The sequence below is a fragment of the Lampetra fluviatilis genome, chromosome 35 (genome assembly GCF_964198595.1).
Source record: "Lampetra fluviatilis chromosome 35, kcLamFluv1.1, whole genome shotgun sequence".
NCBI classification, from domain to species: Eukaryota; Metazoa; Chordata; class Hyperoartia; order Petromyzontiformes; family Petromyzontidae; genus Lampetra; species Lampetra fluviatilis.
The window spans coordinates 12,295,942-12,320,713 of record NC_136309.1 but is presented as its reverse complement, the minus strand read 5'-3'; the positions used below and the strand labels follow the sequence as shown (position 1 = coordinate 12,320,713).

Sequence of the window (24,772 nt, the reverse complement as noted above, 5' to 3'; positions counted from 1 at the left end):
TGGGGTTTGGTGCCTTCGATTGTCAGTGCCGTGTGGGTCTGGGTTCATAATGTCCAGGTAGGGTGGGTTATAATGGCCAGGTAGGGTGGGGTTGTAATGGCCAGGTAGGGTGTGTTCATAATGGCCAGGTAGGGTGGGGTTATAATGGCCAGGTAGGGTGGGGTTATAATGGCCAGGTAGGGTGGGGTTATAATGGCCAGGTAGGGTGGGGTTATAATGGCCAGGTAGGGTGTGTTCATAATGGTCAGGTAGGTGGGGTTATAATGGCTAGGAAGGGTGGGTTCATAATGCCCAGGTAGGGTGGGCATCATGGTGGTTGGGCACCTTCCCCACGTAAGATGGTGGTAGGGCAACGTCCCTACCTAAAATGGCAGTTGTGCGGCTTCCCCACACAAGATGGTGGTGGGGCAAAGTCCCTACCTAAGATGGCGGTTGGCCACCTTCCCATCGTAAAATGGTGGTTGGGCGCCTTCCCTACGTAAAATGGCGGTTGGGCGCCATCCCCACATAATATGGCAGTTGGGCACCTTCCCTACATAAGATGGCGGTTGGGCACCGTTCCTATGTAAAAATGGCAGTTGGGCGCCTTCCCTACGTAAGATGGTGGTTGGGCGCCTTCCCCACGCAAAATGGCGGTTTGCTGTTTTCCCTACCTAAGAGGGCGTTTGTGCGCCTTTCCTACATAAGATGGCAGTTGGGCGCCTTCCACACGCAATAATAGCGGGTGGCCGCCTTCCCTACCTAAGATGGTGGTTGGGCGCCTTTCCCGTATATACGCTAGATCAGTAGTTCTTAACCTGGATTCGATCGAACCCCAGGGGTTCGGTGAGTCAGTCTCAGGGGTTCGGCGGAGGTTAAGACACACACCCGACTCATATGATTCGTGATGACACGTCCGGCTTGGCCATCATTAGCTGCAAGTGATCACGCTACATCGCTTGGCCTATCTGTGCTGCAGGGAATTTGGTGCGCTCGGTAGTCGACTTGTGACTGTCGTGATGGTACGTCGTGTGATTTCTTTCTTAATATTTTAATCCCTTCATACTATGTCGAGCAAAAAAAGAAAGTGGTCGGACGAATATGTACAATAAGGATTCACATGTATAACGGAACGTGATGGGAGTCACCGTCCTAACTGCATGATTTGCAATGCCAAGTTGAGCAATTCTAGTCTAGCACCGGCAAAACTAAGGGAGCACTTCCTTAAGCTGCATGGAGATGGGGAATACAAGAACACAACGCTCGCTGAATTCAAGGTGAAGAGAGCCAGATTCGATGAAGGCTACCCTGCCTGTTCTCGGCTTTGTACCAATCAACAAACCGATCCTCACAGCATCGTACGAAGTTGCTTACCTGATCGCAAAGCAGGGCAAACCACACACCATTGGTGAAACACTCATAAAACCAGCTGTGTTGAAGATGGCGAATATCATGCTGGGAAAAGCGGCTGAAGTTAAGTTATCCCAAATTCCTCTTTCAAATGACACCATCAGCGACAGAATAGAGGACATGAGCAAAGACATCTTGGCTCAAGTAATTGCAGATCTGATTTCAAGCCCGGCAAAATTCAGCCTGCAACTCGACGAGACCACAGACGTTTCCAATCTAAGCCAGCTTGCTGTATTCGTGCGCTATGTGAAAGACGACGTGATAAAGGAAGATTTTTTTATTTTGTAAGCCTCTTACAACAACAACTAAGGCAGCTGATGTGAAGAAACTTGTGGATGACTTCTTCAAAGACAACAATCTTTCGTGGGATATGGTTTCTGCAGTTTGTTCGGACGGAGCTCCAGTCATGCTGGGAATAAAGTCTGGTTTTGGTGCGCTAGTGAAAGCCGATGCACCACACATCATTGTTACGCATTGTATTCTGCACAGGCATGCGTTGGCAACAAAAACCTTGCCTCCAACTATTAAAAATTGTAGTGGAATGCGTGAACTATGTGCGAAATAGTGCTCTGAGGCACCACATCTTCAGTGAGCTGTGTAAAGAAATGGGCTCTGAATTCGAGGTACTTCTGTACCATTCTAACGTTCGGTGGTTATCCCGGGGGCAGGTGCTGAATCGTGTTTTTGCCATGCGTGTGGAATTAGCCCTGTTTTTGCAAGAGCACCAACATTGTCATGCAGATTGCTTCAAAAATTCTGAGTTCATTCTCATTTTAGCGTACATGGTTGATATCTTCGCAGCTCTCAATCATCTCAATCAGCAGATGCAGGGCGTTGGAGTTAACATCATTGAAGCGGAAGAAAACCTGAAGGCTTTTCAAAAAAAGCTACCGTTATGGAAACGACGAACAGAGAACGATAACTTCGCAAACTTTCCCCTGCTGGACGACTATGTAAGTAAGATCGAAGATGTATCTGGAATCGGAGACATTTCTGTACTCGCGGAACTGAAGCAAGCAATTGCCACGCACTTAGATGAGCTTGCAAAGTCTTTCGACGGATACTTCCCTACAAGAGAGTCATATCCAGCATGGGTGAGACAGCCGTTCACGTTTAGTGTTGAGACAGCAGATGTCAATGATGAATACCTCGACGAAATCATTAAAATTTAGCAGAGCCAGGTTCAACAGCAACTCTTCAGAACAACAACGCTCTCAACGTTTTGGTGTCAACAAATGGTAACGTACCCTCTTCTTGGTTCTTTCGGTAAAGTCACGTAGAAGGGAAGTAATAAAATAATAAAAAGAAAACATAATAAAATAATATTTTGTTTTATTTTTATTATTTTCTTACTTCCCTTCTACGTGACTTTACCGAAAGAACCAAGAAGATGAATCCCTGCAGTCACGAAAGCTTTAAATCGAAAGGTAACATACCCTGTTATTGCTAAGAAAGCCCTGGAGATTTTCATACCGTTTGTTACAACATATCTTTGCGAGCAATCCTTTTCGAGGATGCTGGACATAAAAACGAAGAAATGGAACAGACTTTGTTGCGAAAATGACATGAGAGTGGCACTTGCCAAGGTGAAGCCGCGCATTTCTGAACTGGTCTCTGAAAGGCAACAGCAGAAGTCACACTGATTTGCAGTAAGTATTCATTATTATGTTTTTGTGTGATACAGCTGTCGTGGCTGTGACGGTACCACCTGAAGACGGAAGCTTGTGTTGCCTCCGAAACGTCGTGATTTTTATTTTATTTTACTTCTTAATGTTTTTTTACCGACGTGACTTTACCGAAAAAACCTAAGAATGTGAAAATCATGTTTTGCTGGTTTTGTTCTTTAAACACAGTGATGTTGATGCACGGTTCATTTTGTGCACCAGTAAAACATATACCTATGTTTTGAATTTGAAAAAATCATATTTTATTTTTCCAATTAAGAAGGGTTCGGTGAATGCGCATATGAAACTGGTGGGGTTCAGTACCTCCAACAAGGTTAAGAACCACTGCTCTAACGGAAGATCGCATCGATACGGGGAGCGCTCCACCTCGTCGGCATCCCCCTCCCCCCAGGAGGAATCCCAGTCGGGTCATGCAGGAGGCGCTCAGTGACCACCGCTCCAGCCTCCAGCAAGCCCGTGGGTGGCGCCGGTGGTCGTTGTAACGACGCCCCGCTGTGGTTTTGCGTGGATTTTTCGCTGCTGAAATAGTCACAGTGGCTGACGCCTCCCCCTGCCGCGTACTGACGACTCGTAGGGAGCATCGGCAGGGGCGTGATTCACGTCCTGGGTCGTTGTTTAAAATCAGAAAACGTCACATTATTGCGTTTTGGGCTCCTTAAAAAGCGCGCAAAAATAGTTTCCGGATTTCATTCTGAAGTCAGACCCCGGAGGCAGTTTGTGTGTGCGGGTTTAGCTCTGGAACCCGTCAATTGAGCTCTCTGGGAGTCTGTGTGCTGTGAAAGGGCAATGGCCCAAAACGTCGCCAGTTACGCCCACGGTGGGGGGGACCGGATCCTGCAGATTTACGGAGCCGCATGGGGAACCGGATCCTTCTCACCCGCTAGGGGAACCGGATCCTCGCAGCCGCCATTTCGCTATCGCCTGGGCCTCGCCGCCGCTGCCGTCTTCGCGATGCTGTCCAACGCGCAGCTCTTGGATGAGCTGATGGGGCGAGACAGAAACCTCGCCCCCAACGAGAAGCGCTGCGATGTCCACTGGGACGACGAGAGGGTGAGGAGCAATGCGGCGCTTGAGATTCCAGCGTGTTTGTTCGCTGCTGCATGCGTGCGGCGGTGGCCAGGCCTGGGCCAGGCCTCGCCCCGCCGCCGAGGGAGCTCGCGGAGAGAGGTCGGCGTGGTCCTCGCGCCCCGCTGCGGAGTCGCTCCTGGCGGACGCGCCGTGTCTCCTGCGCGTGGTAGAGCCGTGGCGGCGGGGTGGTTGTTGGTGTCGAGCGGCTGGGGGGCGCCTCGAGTCGCCACGCGGCTTCGCGTGGCGAAGTGCCGAGGAGCTCCCGAGCTGCGCGTCGGCGGCTGTGACGCTTCCATCAGTGGGGAATGTGACGCCAAACGGCACCATTAGCGGGTATACTCAGGGTCGATGCGGTTTTTTTAATTGAGCAAAGTTTTAATAGCTCGGGGAACAGGCGATTAGGATGGAATCCAAAGAGTGTAGCGGTGCGAGGGAAGAGACAGAAGAAAGGTGCGTTGCGGCAGTTTAGTGGTTCAACCACTGGATGACGAAACGGGTAGACCGAGTAGTCCTCAACATTTGGAGTGGAATCGTTGACGTTTGCGAGAACAGTTACCATGGTAGTAGCGATAGAAGAGATGAGGTACACTGGGAAATATGTTAATATACTATGGTCGTCTGTGAACGTGTGCGCACGTATTAAAAGTAAATATGTATATAACATGGAATTTGTATGACTGCGCGTGCCTGTAAACTTGCAGGGCATGCGTATACTGTGAAAGTATTTATGTATGTAAGCTTATACGTGTTGTCAGTGTAACGATTCACTGATGTCGATTATCTAGCTTCATAGTGCGTTCAATATGTCAACGTTTTTCGTTGTGTGTCCTCATCTATTGGGATGGGTTTACGTGACTCGCGACATTCACAATCCTAAATGGTCATTTTTGCAGATAACCAAATAAACTGTAACCCCTCTATTTTTGCAGACACAACATCTAAAATAGTTTTTTTCCCCGATGTTCATGATTTGGCGTTACTTCCAAGTCTGCACCATCAAAATCGTCAGACAACAACTGGACTAGCGGCCTGGCTTCAAAATGAGCATTGGATGTTTTTTATATTGCAGAATCAGATGCAGCTAATAAAATGTGATGTGTGAATAAAAGTGGGTTGCTTCAATGAACAAATTCAATATATGAAAAGGACGTTTGCCCTCGTAGCGAGGCGCGACCGTTCATGATTTAAAAAAGGGGGATACGAGTATTATTAAAATTAAGTAAAAAACACGAATGATGCCACGATTGGAATCTGGACCGGTTTTTGAATGAAATCTTGAATTGTCACGTGAGATGAGTAGAACATTTCAGATCGTTAGGCTTCGTCGGTCCGAAGATATTAAGCGTGAAACATGTCAAGTTAAATAAAAGTCTAACAACAAGTTCGAACTTGTAATTTAACATTATCTCTGTCGATCCCTAACTGTATTGAAAGTCTCCTTCCCCGTGTACGTCATGTAGGTTATTCGATCATGATTAATTGTGTTGGTCACTGCAGTGGTAAAAAGGTGGCAGCCCTAACCCGGTCCAAATCTCATTCGCCACTGCTCTTAGCCATAGCCGGGAATCGAACTCGGATACCCGAAGTGCATAGTTGCCGTGTGTTATTAAAGCAGCTTAAACTCTCCACCAGCTCTCCCACACCAATAGTGGGGGGCAATTACAAATGTTCCATACCACCGTATACAGGATTAGAACACATGTGCGCAGATCAGGGTATAGCGCACATTTGCGTGATGTCACCTACATCCCGCTGTTGGTCAGGGTTTGTGCATGGCGACGTTACGCATATCCCCCACTTACCTAACTTTTACCTAGTAAGGTAAAAGTTAAAAGGTAAAAACAACGAGCCTACCTTTACCCTACCTTTTACCTTACCACAATACAATCACTCTACCCTTACCTTTTACCCTTTAGCAGGTAAGATAACAGGTAAAAAGCAATGAGCCTACCTTTACCCTACCTTTTACCCTTACCCCATACAAATTACCCGATTACAGGGTACTTCCTGGGGTACTACACATGACAAAGGTTTAAAACGGTAAATGCTAGGTAGAGCGCTTTATTCATATAGAATACTCTCCATGATTCCAATTATACACGCTTGTTGTCATTGTCGTATCCTCAAATCTTGTAACTAAATTTTAACCCACTTCCCAATGTGGTATCGACTGCAAACTTGGTATACTTATGTCATACTGATGACAACACTATATTCTATCATTAAAAATATATATTTTTAAACAATCTTTTTTATATGTTATGTTTCGGCTTGGGTCTAATTGTCCACGCTCAACTGACGTTGGCTGTAATTGGCCACGGCCCCTTCATGGCAAGCCACTTCCTGGAGTCGTGGAGTTTTGCATTACTCGTACATTTCATAAAAGCGTGTTTAAAAAAAAGTTTTTGTTTAATTTTACTTATTAAATGGAGGCCACGGACTGCGCCACGGAGCTTTTAGCGGTAAACAAGGCACCGTATTTACCGGGTAATACTTCGCGCTTCCTTTACCCTACCGGGTAATTCTTCCAAGCTATCTTTATCCTACCCTTTACCTTACCCCTTGGCATGTCGACATCTTTACCTTTTAGCCGGTAAAAAGGGTAAATTACCTTACCTTGCCGAGGCCTACCTCCACCCTGGCTGTATATGAACCTTATGGCGGGACCCCGGGGTCCCATAAGCCCCCGGCTCTCGCATAAACTGCGTTGCGACGTCATTTTATGTCTTGAAGGCAAACGATACGGCAATCTATTCCTCTCGATGAGCTCAACACGATGCGCTAATCTCAAGTTTCAAAGTTGTGTTTCTTTCTGCGCATTCGTCCTCGCTGCGCTTGGACGACATGACAACAGAATGATCCGCACCAGGTGGGTTGCGGCGTTTATGTTTGCGGTGGGACGGAGTCGCCATTAAATAATTACGATTTTGACTACCATTTATTCGGGAGCCCGGGGTCACGCCATAAGGTTCATATGTTGCACACATGCGTTACTAGGCCTAGTACAGTTTAATATAGACACTCTTAATAGCTATCGATACCCTGTTCCTGATGGAAATCCAAGCTCATAATGATCTTTTCTCATTTGCCAATGACTGCCTTATGGTACCATTGTTTTTTACAGTCTTGAGATATGGTTGCGTATAGACACCCATGTTTATTGTAATTGTTACACTTGGATTGTTTTCAGGTTTGCAAGCACTATCTGGTTGAGTACTGCCCAGCAGAGCTCTTCGTGAACACTCGAGCTGATTTAGGTAAGTTCAAGAGTTAAAACCTACCTTGCAGGGAGATGAAATGCACACAACCCGGTGGTTTCCAGCTAAAATGAGATGTTGATGTTTTATTTAAAAAATAAATTGCAAAATTACGTGGAAAGAATATTTAAACTGTCTCATCGGTGAACCTTCTTGATCAATGTAACCCATTGTTTGTTTAAACAAGGTAAAACCTGAACCCATTTGGTGCTCTCTTTGTTTTGTAAAATAACACTTGAATAATCCTTTGGATCACGATCATATCTGGCTGAGTACTGCTTTGTGGGAAGTCAAGATTTGCTCATCCTGTGGAGGTAGTTGCCTCCACTGTTTGACTATGTTCAATTGCTGCTACAGGGTTTCCATTTGAATTAAGGACAGCACAATTGTTTAGAGTCGAGAGATATTTAGATATTTTTTACATATGAAAGTCACCACATTGAAGCTTTCCAAATCCTTGCTGTGAATGTAAATTTACCTGATAAGTGCTACCCAAATGCTCATCTGAGCATGGATATACTTCATCTTCATTTTAAGGCTGTTAAAAACGAATATTGCAATGTTTAAAAAGTACGAATATTGCACTGTTTAAAAAGTTATAAGTCTGATGCTGTGAAATGTCACATGGTGCAATACCGGTGTTTGTAATAGTTGTTATGCTTGTGTTGCAGGTCCATGTGACAAAATCCATGATGAGAATCTAAAAAAATTGTGAGTTTCGCATGCACACATGCTATTCTACCAACAACATATCGCTGTTTTTGCGGTGTGTTGATGGTTCCATGGCCAGCACTAGGCAACCGCCAATGGCCTGCTGTTGTAATTCTCACAGTATTGGCAGCCTTCGCTTGGAAAGTGGGTCAGCGAGCATCACATTGGGCAACATAAACTGGCAAAATATAGAATGCACGGATTTATATATCGCAGTTCTTCTGTGTATCAAATTTTAGGCTTAGAAAGTGTCAATTTATAGTTTTGTGCTTTAAATATTAATGTTTGCAGCCAAAGTTGCACAGTATATATTAATAAGTATAATTTTAAAATGTTCCCACTTTTGTGTGATGACATGCATAATCATAAAAACGTGAAGAAATATGTACCAAGTTTTAATTTATCAGGAATATTTGGCATTGCACATCTCCATTATCCTTCCAGTCACTGATTGAAATTCCATGTTGTTGTGGCACTCATCTCTATCCTTAAGTTACATCCATTGTTGACTTCCCACAATGTAACTTCCCTCCGTCATCTTACCTGCTTCAGCAGAATGTTTGTTTACTCCAGCTGAGTTTTTAATATGTCATTCTTGGATCTTTACTGCTAGTTCAACTGATCTATACGTCCCTGACTTCATAAGAGTGTGACAGATGTATATGGCCAGGCAGTACATCCAACTCAATCCTGGTCATGAGTGAGTTCATTATCTTTAGCCTGGAGTCTATAGAGCAATGACCATTTAGTGGGATGTCATTTGAGTGAAAATGATGACATGCCTGATAATGATAATTAATTCTAAAAGAGTGGAAAAGGAGCAAAAGCCTTTGACCAGATTTTGGGATTCAAAAGCAAAATAAAAGAATATGCCAGAACAAATGTAGTCTGCATGCATTGACATGTGCAGTTGTGTGTGTGCGTGATTTTGCACATACACTGAGCAGTCATTGCTTATGCACTGTTACATTCATGAAGACTTGGTTTTTTTCTAGCCACATAGTATCTGAACCTTTCCTTGGCTTAACCATAGGTTTTCAGCTTTAAATAGACATGCAAATAGCAAATGGGAGACATGTGGTTAGACACAGTGCTAGCCACAAAATTCACCTTGTGCGCAATGTTCATATGAACATCACTTTATTCTTGTGGTCTACGAGGTTAAGAGGGGAATGCATGTGTTGTGTGTGCATGCAGGTACGAGAAGAGCTCTCGCTTCATGCGCATGGGCTATGAGCAGGACTTCCTGCGCTACCTGCAAAGCATCATGGCCGACGTGGAGCGCCGCATACGAAGGGGTCACGCGCGGCTGGCACTTGCGCAGACCGGGGGGCCGATGGTTAGCAATGTAAGGGGCTGCTCCCTCACACACACACATACTACAGACAGCAAACACAGCCAGATGTACACATACACACATTACAAATAAGCACTGAACACCCCTGCCATGTGGCTCGGCGATAGATCCAGCAGATTTCAATCCGGAGGTTGAGAGTTCAAATGCTTTTGTTCTGGTAGTCCCTTAGCCATTGGGGAAACTCCTCATTCCAAGTAAACTACTATTTTCTTCTTACAAATGTGAAAACTCGTTATATCCACAGAGTGTTTATGGGTTTTATTACCTTAACTTACCAAGCATTGAATTACCAAAGAGCTATCAATTTCTGTTTAAACAATATATGGGGTTGCAGTGTTTGTTGGCAGTGGTGCACAAGCACAACAAATATTCATGGTTCTTTTTAAGGCAGTATTATTGATGAACGTTCAGCGTTATGTTAATTTATAACCTGTGTGCGAAAAAGGTTTTGTTAGTGGGATCTTACAGACTCAGGTTGACTTCTCATGATGACTTTTGTTTTTGGGTTGCTAGATTGTAAACTGGTATCTGTTTGTGGTGGCAGGTTTAACGACGCATTTATATTTACGTGATCTCACCCTAAATATCTTTATTGTGGATTTTCTCTTGCGGGTTACCGGTCACGGACAAAACCGATTTTAACAACCTTACATGTTTCTTATCTCAGCCCGGAGGAGCCTCCATGACCAAGAATGACGAGAAGATCAAAGTCCTGACGGAGCGCATTGAGGAGCTGCTGGACGACGTAAGCTGCAACGTAGCAGTATTGTCGTTCTACATTTTGCTTTGTGTTTACAGTTTAACGTCAAATGGGACAGTTGCATGTGGCAATTGATTTAACTGTCTAGAGATGCACATTTGAAAGTGACAATTCATTTGTCTCTGCCGAGTAAAGTTGAAGGGTGACAATGTGATAAACAGTTGACTGTGACGGCTAATTGACCTGTGTGAGCTATGTGGTTCATGTAACAGTAAAACTGTGAGATAGACAGCTGTACTTGGCATGGTTATTTTAAGTGTGATACATATTTGACCTTGGCATGCTTAATTCAGCTGCTGCATACATTTATAAAGTACTGTGTTATGTGCACGTTAGGCGGAGGGTTGCGACATTTAGAACTAACGCGATCTAACCCAAAAACCTTTATTATGAATAATATTGGTCACCAAAGCCTACGTGTTAAACTGATACATATTTACAGTCTGTTCTATAATACCACGTGTTTTCATAATAAAAATTGAATAAAACGCGATTGAGTGAACAGAACTACGCCTCGAAAATAGGAACCAGCAGTTGTACGGCTGCCTCGGTGTAGCATCACTCAAGGCATTCGGATGCTGCTGGATGCTTCTAGATGGTAGCCACGCGTCTCAACGTTTGTTCAGCCTGAATGCACACCTCGCATGTTATCGCGGATTGTCCTTTACCCTATATTATTTATTACAACACAATCATTCAATAACAGTGTTTTTCAGGAACACAACTATTGTGTTATAGCAGAACAGACTACATACATTGAACATTGTCTTTATCTAGATAAGGCTGAGACAAATCTTTTAGATTACACAATATGTACATTTAATTGCTCTATGGCAATAAATAGCATGAAGAAGGAAAAATGGGGCCATGTAACATGACCGGGAAAACAGTTTGGCCGACAGTTTTGAAACACACCGATTAAGGACCTTTAACGCAATGACAAATACTTAATTCTAGGAACTCAACGACTGACAAATGCCTCTTCCTCCAACTTGTGTCTGTGTTGTTTATAGATAGAGCAGATGGGCTGTGAGGGACGCGTGGAGGAGGCCCAGGGCATGATGAAACTTGTGGAGCAAATCAAGGATGAGCGTGACCAACTACGTGCCACCGCCTCTGTGAGTGACCCTCTTGCCTTCAGACCCAGACTCCCTTCCTGGCGAGGCCCTTTGCCAGCCTGGAGGGAGGTGGAAAACCCTCTGGCATTCAGACTAGGCCTAGGAATGGCCCAGTTTCATTGTACAATCAGTGCCACGGTATGTGTCCCCGACGGTTGTGAGCCATGATCCTTCATAGGGTTGGCCCATCTCAAATATAGAGCTAATGCTACAGGTTACCTGTTGAGTTTAAGTGTTCTTCACACATATTCATGAGTTTTGGCCTGCCAATCCGCAACAAATGTCCACATTAGGACCCTGCCTACACGAGTCGTTGAGGCTCGCAGAAGCGTTCGGAGCTGATGGGCACACCTGGGTTTGGTTTCCACACAGACGATCGAGACATTTGCGGCGCAGGAGAAGCAGATGGAGGTGTGCGAGGTGTGCGGCGCATTCCTCATCGTAGGCGACCCACAGTCGCGTATCGACGACCACCTCATGGGCAAGCAACACATGGGCTATGCCAAGATCAAAAGCACTATCGAGGAGATGCGGGTATGCAGCCCTTTCTTGTTTGCACCCTACAAAACAAATATGCCAATGCAGACATAACTCAAATGGTTGTACACAACACACAAAGGGCGATAAAAACATCTCTCCGTAGTTTGTATGCCATATGTTTTGGAAACAAATGCACCATATGTTGTTAAATTTGTTCTAACATTGGGGGGGAGATTTGTTTTTAGTTGATGATTCATCAATTAAGTCTGTTCATTGACTGAAATATATATCGACTCCTTTTTTATGGTCTATTATTGGGGCCCCTTTATGAATGACATCCACCCCCACATTTTGAGCAGCAGGTTGGCACAGTGGTAACATGTGTGCATTGCAAGAAGAACCTGGGTTTAATTCCGAATTCAGGTTCCGTTGTGTGCTTGTCAGTTTATGTTCCCACTGTTCTTTGGGTTTGCTTCAGGGTCTTGAGTTTCCCCTCCTCTAAAACACACAATGTAACTGGTGTTGGCCAAACATCCCAATGCTAAAGGATTACCTGCAAAGTACTCAATTGGGAGTACGTATAGCAACACTCCCTACTGTGAAAACTTGAAGGATGTTGAGAATCGGTGAAGCTTTCCTGGATAAACAAGCATAAATCAGTTGTGCGCAGCATGAGCCAAGGTATCACACCTGTATGGACACACTCGCACGCTTCTCTCCTAAATGCAGGAGAAGCTCCGCAAGAAGTATGAAGAGCCAGAAAAGGAGCGCGAGGAGAAGCTGAAAAAGGAGCGTGAGGAGCGCGAGAAAGAGCGTGAGAAGGAACGCGAGAAGGAGCGCGAGAAGGAGCGCGAGGAGAAGGAGAAGCGGGAGAAGGAACGTGAGGAGAGGGAGAAGCGAAGGCGCGAGGAGGAGGAGAAGAAGGAGAAGGAGCGTGAGAAGGAGCGTGAGGTGAGACATGGTGGCTTGGGACATGGTGGTCAGGTCGTTTTGGAGTCTCGAAATGGCCTTGTCTGAGCACTGAACCAGCACCACAGATATCCTGAGGGTTTGCAATGGTAATGATCTGATTGGTCTCATCTGGTCATCAATGACTGCACAATTGACCATCCTGTTAAACTTGATTTTCTGCTGAAGTTACCTTGTTTCAGGTCCTGTGGACTAAATATTTAGTTTATTTCCACGTGACAAACACTTTCCTCAGGTCATGTGTGGACACTACATAGTGGTTAATAAGAGGCTATTTAAGGGACATGACCATCTGTCTCTCCCAGCTGAATAAAATTAACCCTATCCACCTTTTTCTTGCATTATCGGTGCTGTATATCCAAATATATCCCAATGTCTCACTTTGTCACTTGTTTCTCTATTCCTCTGTCCCCTATTACTCTCCCTCTGTATTCTTCTCCCTTCACTGTATCTCACCTACTTCCCTCCCCCTATCTCTCTCCCTGTTTCTCTCACCCTTGCTCTCATTATTCCTACCACTCCCATTCCCATCTAAATATATCTTCTCCCTAATAATCCCACTGTCGCTTTCCCTCGCTCTACTTTTTTACATATTGCTCTTCCATTTTTGTTTCACACCCTTTGACTCTCTCCCTGCCCCTCTCTCCGTTCCTCTCGGTATCTTCTGGACATCTTTGAAAATACTGGATATCTGTGAAAAAGAGCTTTATAACCCATTGGATTTCTCCAGTATAAATACATATTCTGATTCTTCCTTATATATCCCTCCCTTCTCTATCTCCCTCCCTCACATCCCTCTTATCTCCATCCCTCACTTCTCTCTCGCTCTGTCCTTTTTCGCATTTGCATGGTATACATGGCCTTGGTGGAAGGTGGGTTGGGGAGGAGGCCTGATGTCAGTGCATATGACTGGACCCATCACTGTGGGATGTGGGTGACATCATCATGCGGATGTGCGCGGTGATGTCACCACCGCATGCGCATTTGGTCATGTGCGAGCCAGAAATCCAGGCAGGAACCTAGCCAGCAAAACTTTTTCTAATATAGTATTAAAAGTTGGAAATAATGAACAATGTTAGAAAAAGTTTTATGTCTGAATCCATGGTTGGATTCATCACGTGCCCAAGTATTTGTGCACGATGGTGATGTCACCGTGCTCATCTGCATGGTGATGTCGCGCACATCCCACACGGTTGAGCCGGGTTCCTGCATGCTGACATCACGCTAACCTCACCCACCTTCCACCTCAGATGTGTATCCCGTGCACATACCAGAGAGGAGAGAGGGAGGTGAACGAGGGAGGTGAGAGAGGTAGTCAGAGGGAGAGATGGAAAGGAGGTACAGGCAGAGAGTGAAAGGGTGGGAAACAGAGGAAAGATGAGAGCGAGGAAATGTGACAGTGGGAGGATTGGGAAGAGGCAAGTGAGATTGAAACGGGAAAGGGAGAGGTGGGAATGAGGAGAGTGAGAGGTGAGAGAAACGGGGAGAGAGATGGGGTGGGGGGGTTCAATTGGATGAGATAGAGTCGAGGGACGATAAGAATAAAGAGGGAGGGAGAGCTAGAAGTGGGAACATGGGAATAGAGAAACGGACAAAGCGAGAAATCGAGATAAATTTGGATATACATTGTAGAGAAGGTAAGAGAAAGGTAGAGAGAGATGGTCATATAAAAGTTTTTCTGGATGCGAGAGACGGAGAGTCGCATCCAAACGAAGTTACAGTTCCTACTTTTTAATATAAATAAAATACGTTGTTATGAAGATAAAGAACACCTTAGATTTTAACGTTTTTTTGTAAACCTTTATTTTTGTAAGGTGCTTGATTTTGTGTTCCATGTCCCCTAAGCTGGTTGCAAATTCTTACCTAGTTCGCCTGCTTAATTGACATATGCATTGAGTTTTTTTTTGTTATTTGTGTTTTTTACAACACTGCCAATGCAGTATCGCCAAATAATCTGTTGCATTTAGGGGAGCGTCATGGACCGGGCTGCCCAGACATGAAGGGAGGCTGGAGATTTGTTTGCCAGTGTCGTATTCATGTGCTTTGACCGTAATGGTTCAATAATGTGTATCTGTGTTGCAAAGCGGCGTTAACAAAGCTGCCGAGTGGAACCTAGGCTTCCATGCAGCATGTTTGAAGAGCGTTCTTCACGGCTCACGTGCTGATCTCGTCACGTTCCTCATCTTTTGCTCGTGTCGTCCGCCACAACACCGCCTCCATTGCAGAGGGACAAGGACCGGCGGCGGCGGAGTCGGTCGCGGGGCCGCCGCAGCCGCTCGCGTGACAAGCGATCTGCACGCTCCGGGGAAAATCGGCGTTCACGTAGCCGCGACCGCGACCGCCGGCGCAGCAGGTGACGGCCGCTGCTCTTCATTCACATAGACCGACTCGAAATAGAAAGATCATTCAGATGAACAAGACCGATTGAGACTAGATGAAACCAAATCTTGCATTTATCTGGAGAAGATTGAGAACAATCATAAGTTTCTCGGTTTTTGTTTGCCCCCCCCCCCCAAAATGTTGGTGCAGGTGTTCATTTAGAACTTTTTAATGGCTAACTCGAAATGGATAAAATAAAAAAAAATCTGAAAATCATAATCTTAGGTTGTGTGACCTGTAACGTTTCTGAAAATAAATACGTTTTTTGGTTTTATTGACTAAAAGTTTGTTTCAGGAGGTGCTGATCCCAATTATAAAATCTGAATTTGTTTGGTTAGTTTATAAAAAAAGTCTGCTAAATTCAAGATAATTTTCAAGTGCACTATCGGTGACTCGTACATACGGGCGTGTTTTAAGTCTAATATAAGTGTGTATGTTTAAATTATTTTGCACCGTACATAGCCAACCATGCTAATTGGAGGTATGGGGGGGAAGGACAACAAACGGAACACAAAAAGCAGTTTTAGATTTAAAAGTGCATGGCTCCAGTGGCTTTCTAATATCGGAAGGAAGAGCGTTCCAGACGGCCACAGAAGCGCATCTGAAAACACGCGATACAGTGACCGTCTCTGTTCGATGGCTCGCCAAAAGTCTGATTTGGGTAATGTGTTTCTAGCTAGAACATCCCCTCGTGCAGTACTCATCTTAATAGGTGCTAACGAACAACACGCAGCCTGTAGACTAAACAGGGGAACGTGTGTGTGATTGTGTGCGTGCACGTCCTGCAGGAGCAAGGACCGGCGGAGCAGCCGCAATGATGACAAGAAGCGCTCGCGTAGCCGTGACCGCAAGCGGCGCTCGCGTAGCCGGGAACGGTCGTCGCGCGACATCGACTTGCGCAGCAAGGACAAGGATCGCGAGCACAGCAGCAGGGAAAAAGATCACGAGCGCAGCAGGGACAAGGAGCGCAGCAGCAGGGACAAGGAGCGCAGCAGCAAGGACAAGGAGCGCAGCAGCAGGGACAAAGAGCGCAGCAGCAGGGAAGAAGATCACGGGAGCAAGGACAAGGATCGTGATCGCAGCAGCAGGGAGGAGGAACACGAGCACAGTAGGGAGCGAGGCAGTGGCAGCGAGAGGGGCAAGGATGGCAGCAGTAAGGAGCACAGTAGTAAGGAGGGCAGTGTCAAGGAGGAGAGTGCCAGCATGAAGGAAGGCGGTGGCGGCAGCAGCATCAAAGAGGAGAGCAAAGAGAGCGAGCCGGAGCAACAGAAGGGGAGTGAGAACCTGCTGACAGAAGAACCCACGGAGAAAGAAAAGGAGGAGAGCTCCAAGGATAAAGGTGCTTTTACATTCGCTTATCATAAGTGTCATGAATGCCGGGTGCCAAACTTGGTGACAGGTGAATAGTGCCTGGAACTTGGTCTACCCCTTGTCAGTGGAGATGAGCACTCCCATATTGCTGAATGAGGGAGGCAATGAGACTGGACTACACCTTCAGAATTATATGATGCAGACAGAAGCACTCATTTGTTGTAAATTACACTCCTTGCTCTTAATAAGCATATGGAACCAATTATCAGGAAATTCCTAATTCCCTTATTGGTGGCCGTAACCCCCATGGAAAGTTTACTGTTGACTTCCAACAAAGTGATATTAATTTGAATCACCTCATATGGGTGATGGGCTCAATTGAACAACCCCCATTCGTTTATTTGAGCTCACAAGTTTCCACTTCTGCATCGCCAAATAGTTATTGTATACACTCGTGGACTATGTTATCATGGTGATACTTGTATCTTACAGCATGTATGCCTACTCCACTTGGGTTTGTCACCTCTACATGGTTAGTGGACCACATGCTATTACATTTTATTATTCAGGAAAGGCTCACGAAGTATTACATCTGTTGCAGAAGGTACCTTCAATTGGATGTTTGGCAAATTTCAAAAGTAATTTGTGGAGGTGTCATTATACACCCCTTCCACGGTTCAGTTACAAGTTTAAATTACATTTCACGAATCAATGTTTGTTCTTGCTTGTTGCATGTATAGTGTATACAACGCTGTAAATAGAATATCCAGATCCCTTTCACCTGGTTAAATAAGTAAATTTGAACTTTAGTTCTTCCATGCACAAAGATGATGCATGGATCATCAGCATAAGAATTAATTAATATTGTTATACGTGGGAGGAAACCAAGTACATCAGAGTCCCTTTTATACAGATGGGTCATTAGCCTACTTGCCTTACCCCTGTTTACCGCCCACTTCACAAGCCACACAGTTTTCGGTTTCTGCATGATCCACGAAACCCCAAATGCCTTATTTTGAGCAGGACAACGCTCCCCGTTGAGCGACCATTACACGCTCCCCTTAGCAGAAGCGTGTGGATGCATGACGTCGACTGATGGAGGTTTGTGTTTTGTTTGCATCTCGCAGAGACGGAGAACTCTGGGGGGGAGCTCAGGGACGTGGGCAAGAAGAGGCCCCACAGCGAGAGTGCCGGTGTGCCAAGCAACAGCGACGTTCCGTCCGACGCCAAGAGAGTGTGTGTTAACGGGAGTGAGGAGGAGACGGAGGCCGCCCCTGAAGGTGACACTCACCCCAATTAGACAGTGGTCTGAGTAGCTCTCCCAGACCGCCGGCAGGGTGAGTGCTTTTCATCTTTTTGCTTTACCGTTATCACTCGTGTTTATTTTTGCTTAATTTGTATTTTTTCCACGCAGTTTCTTAAGAATGGGGAAAAAGGAAAATAAAAATTGGTGACACTTTTTTTTTTAATAAAGAAACGACTGGCTTTGCAAAGTGTAACCGAAGCGTTAATCAGCGTTTTGACCAAGTAAACATTTAAACTTGGGTGCGATTTATTCCACTGAGCCATTCATATTTACAAAGGTCCTGGCTTCAATGCACCCTGCCTCTGATTTTTTTTGTGCGCCGGAAGATTTGACAGCGAGCAATTGATGGTCCAGCTGCTGCTTACATGCCAGTGATGACTACCTGTGTGGGAAGCCAACTTTCTGCCTGTGGTCTCTCCTGAAGGTGAAGCACAGAAGGGAGCGTATCAGGCCTGCCGTGGCACAAGCTAGACTTGTCTAGAGGGTTTGAAGATTCTAGGTACCTGTCATGCCCCTCCTGTGTCATCCATTTCTAAAAAAACACATCACTCAAAGCATTGCCTCCCTTCTGCACTCCCCAATCAGTGTTGAGTGTTGTGTGTGTTTGCATCAGTGTTTGTTTTTTATATTTTCTTCTTGCTCTTATTTGTTTCTGTCCAGTAACGTTGCAGTATGTTGCACATTTCTGTAACCACCAAAATGTTTACAGTGCAGTTTTGTTTGCACACTGCCAGCTACAGAGCATTACACTATCTTGTTGCTTTGTTGGCCCAACATAATTTAAAATTATCATTGAAATCTTAAAATGTTTGAAATAACGATTTGTAATAGCACACATGTAAAAATTTGCCGACAATGGCTTTGTCTATTTTCTCTTATCAGTCCCCCCTGACTTTAACGATGGCAATGAACCCAGGTAACTCTGCCTAGTTAGGTGAACTTACCAGCATCACGGCTAGAACCTTTACTGTAATCAGATCACCAAAGGTACGAGTAATCCCACATTGCTTTGTTTTCGGTGTGTATTCGGTTTTCAATAATTTTGCATGTACCTCTTGATTATTTTCTATGATTTCATTTATTGAATACTAGGAAATAATTCCAAAAATTATATTAGGTGAAATTATCTTATCAGCAGCTTGAGTTGATGCGAGGACAAGATCAGACAACATCAAGATTACACAATATAGCCACATTCATAATTCTATTTGCATGGTTTTATCATAAAATAAACTACATTATTATGTTTTATTGCAAAGTACAGCAAAAGCTCTGTTATCTGACATCCATGGGGGAATGGAGGGTGCCAGTTAATAACATTTTTGCCAGTTATCTGACAGTTATATTTATGTTTCGATTTAAAGCTATCATGACTGCAGGGATTCATCTTGGTTATTTCGGTAAAGTCACGTAGAAGGGAAATAATAAAATAATAAAAATAAAACATAAAATAATTCTCATGACGAGGTTCATTCAGACGCTGTCTTTCCGACAGACCTGTTCTTCACCTGAGGGGGACGGCTGCGTGAGAATGATTTAATAATGTTGTATTTTTTTAATTTATTTTTTTCCCTTCTACGTGACTTTACCGAAAAAACCAAGAAGAGTTATATTTATGGTTCACATTTTCCAAGCACATGCAACTTTTAAATAAAAAAACTAAGCCTACATTTTAACCATGATATAAGAAAATACTATTTTACAGATGTACACGCCAGTCAGTTGTAGAGCATTCTACGTTTTGTTAAATTTTTATTTCATTTTTTACCTACGTGACTTTACCGAAAAAACTAAGAGTATGAATCCTTGCAGTCACGAAAGCTTCAAATCTAGAATTTATTCTACGTTGATTGTAGAGAAGCAGTGGGGCCGTTTAGAGTACAGTATACCATGGTACAGTACTGTCTGTACAGACTGCCGCTCCACTAGCGCCACCACTTGGCAGCCACATGAAGCTTCTGTAAACGACAGATCTACGATAAGTGCACGGCAAGATGCCAGTTGGCTGTCAGGATTTTTCCAGATACGTGAAGGAAGATTTGTATTGCCTTCTATGACAGACGCCGTTTAATAGAGCATTCCGATTGGCAAAGTGCTGAATAACATAGCTTTTGTTGTATATCATTACATTCTGTCTGAAACTCCGAATAATTGGTTATCAGAAACTGGAAAATAATTAAGTCACCCAACACTGACTCTTGTCCGGTTGCATCACAACCCGTTTTACTGTTACATTACATGCCACGTTCAGCATGGATGCTGAAGAGCTAAAGGCTCGAGCCACCAGAGAACACTGTCTTCCACTTGAGAGTGAGTCTTGGGGGGTCTACAGTTGAGTCCTGCAATGCTGAAATTAATTCAACATATATAATTTAGTTTTTATACACCTGATTCTGATTGTTTCTGGCAGTTAATGGATTGACCACTGAGGTATCTCACAGCAAGGGTTTTTGGTGGGTCAGATATTTTAGGACACCCATGAGATCTCTTTTTAAATGTTACCATCTGCTGGAAATCAGACATGAAGACCCCGGGTAATTATGAGCAGCAGGACACTTAATCACAACTCAAAAGGAAAGCGAGTATGTGGTGATGCTTAATTGTATTGGTGGCACTTCGCCAGCAGTGGGAACGCCACATTGCCATATGTCACCATGGCATGACTAGTATTGACTTTATGCAAAGTACGAATTTGATCAACCGTAGGGGGGAAGATGGCTCGAGTCAACCCTTGACCGGCATTTGAATTCAGGATCTTGTGATTGTGATTCACGTAATTTAAATGTGGCCATCTTGGCTGTATTTTAACCCAAGTTCTCAAAATGTTGAGGTTGACACATTTTACTCTTAAGTATAAAAGTCAAAACGCCACTTTTAACTCTTAGGTTAATATGTAATTCGTGCAAATAAGAAATCCCATCACCCAAGCCGTCAAGACAGTGATGTTCACATCTGTTGCAATTTCCATTTAAATCTTGAAAATACTCTTTAGAAATTCCATGCAAGTGAACATACTTGCATATCTGGCCATCCTCAGTGTCGACCCATGTATTTTAATTTAACTTCACAAAAAGTCAGCATTGTAGTGATGAGGCATCTCAAGTGATTGCACGATGAAGAAGTTGTGTTTTACACAACATTGCTAACTGTTACGTTGTGTGCGTTTGTTTTAATCCTTACAGCAGTTGATGTTATTGTGAACAAACGTAGCATCATTCAGGCCTGACATGTTTTCATGGCGTGCTGCTCATTTCCTGGCATAGATTTTGCATACATTTGTGGTGTGCTTGGCTCACACTCCCTGCTTGGTTATAGTATAGAGTCAATGTGTCTACATGCTCAAGTGAGTATTGCGGGGCACTGTTCTCTCTTGGCAGCCCTTGGCCAGCATTAGAATTTCCACATCATGGCAGTGGCCATTCTCATTATAGGGCACCTCCTGTTGACTTCCCACAAAGTAGTACTTATTTGACTGATTCTGGAAAAATAATGAGCTAAATCGACATGACAGAAATCACGACCTTCAAATTTTTGATCACTTTACCAACAGCACCACTCAGTTGGATAATGGTCAAGTATTCAATCAGTGGTGGAAGTGCCTTATTCCTATAGCAGTGACCAATCCAAGGTTCAATTTTATTCACCTAGCTGTGAACACTTCTGCATTACTCCCCAGTGGCAGTCTTTTGTCAGTTATGATTTTCAACTCCTGACCCGGCGCCATTTGTCTTGCCCTGAATGACCCGTTTGTGAACAATTTTCCACTGCTAGGGGAGCAGTTGCTCACCAACACTGTGTGTCACCACTGAGACATTGTTGTTGATGATGATGCTAATGATGATCCTGATGCAGCTGTGTGTCCTGCTCAAATGCGTTTTGATTTTCTTTACGACTCGGCCTGGCAACTGTAGTCACCCCGGTAAATGAATAATTTGCTTGGCCCCCCCACCACGAGCAGCAAGCCTTGTGCATCGCTCGCGTCGATGTGAGCAGCCCGCAATGTTAACAAGATACTCTCTGTGCAGGTATTCCAGAGGTACCCGTTTATAAGTCTATCCCGCCCGTACGCCTTGTGTTGAAGCCCAGCTCAGTGTAGCTAGTGACAGAGCCGCTGCTTGTGTGTGTGGTAGCCGTGTTATTGGTTTCTTATTTTTGTATCATTCCAGTGACCTTCGGTGACCAGTTAGTTGATTTGTGAAAAGACCTCTTGAAAAGGCACCTTGGTGCAGTGGCTATGCCTTAATATATAGTGCATTACTGCATTAAAAGATATGAGTAAATAATAATATATTTTATGCGATATGCATTTTGAGTATTTCAATTATATCAAAATAATTTGGCAGATTTAAATAATATAAGGAATGATAGCTGTTGTGTTTGGGAACTGGAATGTGACTGTTTTTTCTGGCAAAAGCACGTTTGCTAACTGTAGCTTAATTCTTTTGAATGTCAAAAACTTGATTACGCTACTTGGGAAAAGGTTGAAAAATAATCCTTTGAAGAGGTATATTAATCATTACAGTACTTGCTAATGCATGTGCATGTTGCAAATCACGTTGATAAATTAATCAATTCCTCGTTACGATCTTATTTATTGGCTTGGGAATATTGTAGATTGCTTTGGTGTATATCCACTGGGCTCTACCAGTCAATACTATAATTTGCTTCATATGTGACAGTATGTTATATTTGTATCTACACTGCAGCCAAACCCGCCAAACAATTGTGCTAACTGACTGGCAGATGCAGCGGCATCTGCCAAAGTAAGCGACCTGCCAGGCGTGCCCAACAGAAAACCAGCTGGGAAAAAACGTGGTTTTGCCAGAGCCAACATTTCTCTCGGAAAGCAGTCACAAGCGTTCGGTTCTAATTATCCAGCGCTTCTGTGTTTGAACAGCGCACGGAGTGGAAGACTCGCCCGACCACAGCTCGACGCTTAGAAGATTGCCTCCTTCCCCCATCAAGCCTCTGCCCACCGGTTACGAGGTGACCACAGATAGCCAACCAGTCGTCGTTGAGTGTATTTGGCGGACGGTGCATATCGGGTCTGATGCATTAGACGTGCCCAGTAATGCTCTAAAACCGTCAACCACAACAACCTATCACCATATAACGTCCATTTCACCCCCACTCGCCTCGGTGCATACGCTTGAAGTTTTGGGGCTAAACTGGGTTTGAGTTTATAGATGCAGCAGTGAATTGTTATGACTTTTGTTAATTTTTAAAGCCTTTTTAATTTCTATTACCAATATTGCAATTCACTGATTGTAATGCACGAGCCTGTAGACCTGGTCCTCCCACAATTAGGGGCTTTCTGAACAGCGCTGCTGTTCACTAGCGTAGGCCTCTTGGTGCCGTTCAAAGTCTCGCCAACCGAGGCTGTCGAAGGGCACCCTCGTGGAATCTGGTGTTTGTCGATTCACCATAGAATCTGGTGTTTGTTGATTTGTTATTTTTTGTTTTGTTTTAATATGTATCATCCACGATGTGAATAAATACCGTTTGCAAAAAATATAATTTCTGTTGTACACAGAGGTGGCGTGTTTATTGTCTTACCAGATGCGAGCCTTTAGAGATGGTTTGTCTTTTTGCAAGGTATTCAACAAAAGAGCATTGTTGAAGTGGCCTCATGTTTACACCACTGAATGGTGATCATCAATTAAAATCAATTGTAACGTTAATTATAAATGCATAAAATAATGTGTGAGAACCAATTACTGTAAACGATCTGTATTTTGTATAATTTTACATGACGCCTGTGGCCACGAGGTGCTATAATGTACACACCATGTTAAATGACTGGATTCTTGATCTGAATTGCAAACCCCACATCATGACAATTCATTCAATCGCGTGGCAGAGAATTGCTACAGGCCTACACAAAAGCGTGCCCATCTGTTGGTATTTCTGAGCCACTTCTGGAAATTCCACGTATCCAATATCGACACTGGCAATCGGTGTTGGTGGCTTTACGAGTGCCTTTTTGAACGTGTATTCCAGTAATACCCAGATGTACGTTTGCCCCCCCCCCCCCCCCCCCTTTTACGTTTCACAAATATCATCACTTGATTAATACCACGACGCGATTTGCGTCGCCTCGACCCACACGTCGCTGACATCGTCCTTTCTCGTGTCCAGCGCCTTCAACTCTACCTACCCTGTACACAAACTACTTTGTGTCGCGTATAAATAAATTGACTGTATATCAGTCCCTCCAGAAAAACGAGGAGTTTTTTGGTGATTGTTGCGGGCAAAAATCGTTGATTATGCGGCACGTTTTCTTAAAAAATGCGATGGAATATGCGGGATATTTATGCAATTTTATGCGATTAAATTGCGGGAACTTGCAAAAATTGCGGGAACTTGCAAAAACTGCGGTTTGATGAAAAAGAGAAAAAAAAGTGATTCCCCCAACACCCTATTCACTAGGCTACTACTTTAATGTAAAGAGTCATTTCTTATTACTTCCTATGATAAGCAAGCATACTACATCACAGAAAGTGCTGGGAATATTTAAGTTCTCATCTTGTTTTATTTCAGACCTTAACAAACAGATGGCTCAAACTTACAAAACATTGAGTCGAACAAGTTCTGTAGCTTTACAAAATGAATATGCTACAACTTCTGTAAAAATGAATAAATAAAATATTAAAAAATAAAATGTGTGCTTCCTGTTGTACAGAGGTAGCTATACAAAACAGACATCTGTTAAAATAAGTGTTTTCAGTGCACAGTAACGTAAGCAATACAGTAACAGTACAGTCTTACAGTAATGTAAATTTACATACTACTAACAAAAAGTGCAATCTTACAACTGTAAAGTTGCATAAACTCCTGAATAAAACTAACTACATAGCCTCTAACACTGGCCAATCATTCACCATTCTCATCCTCCATCCTCTCTCCCTCAGTGTCCATCTCCTCCCCCTCCACCATCTCCTCCCTCTCAAATGCTCCACTGCGGACTCGTTGGTTATGGTAA

The 24,772-nt window shown here is 44.0% G+C and overlaps 1 protein-coding gene across 1 annotated transcript; it reads left to right on the top strand.

Moving 5' to 3' along the window:
- Positions 1 to 3,958: 3,958 nt before the first annotated feature.
- On the top strand, positions 3,959 to 23,307 carry LUC7L3 (LUC7 like 3 pre-mRNA splicing factor). The gene is made up of 12 exons (XM_078872993.1): positions 3,959 to 4,124; positions 7,333 to 7,399; positions 8,071 to 8,110; positions 9,308 to 9,458; positions 10,135 to 10,212; positions 11,241 to 11,345; positions 11,718 to 11,879; positions 12,555 to 12,776; positions 15,020 to 15,147; positions 15,962 to 16,512; positions 17,612 to 17,821; positions 22,688 to 23,307. The coding sequence occupies exons 1-11, from the start codon at positions 4,026 to 4,028 to the stop codon at positions 17,782 to 17,784; spliced, it is 1,776 nt and encodes a 591-aa protein (XP_078729119.1). The 5' UTR covers positions 3,959 to 4,025; the 3' UTR covers positions 17,785 to 17,821; positions 22,688 to 23,307.
- The last annotated feature ends 1,465 nt before the right edge of the window (positions 23,308 to 24,772 follow it).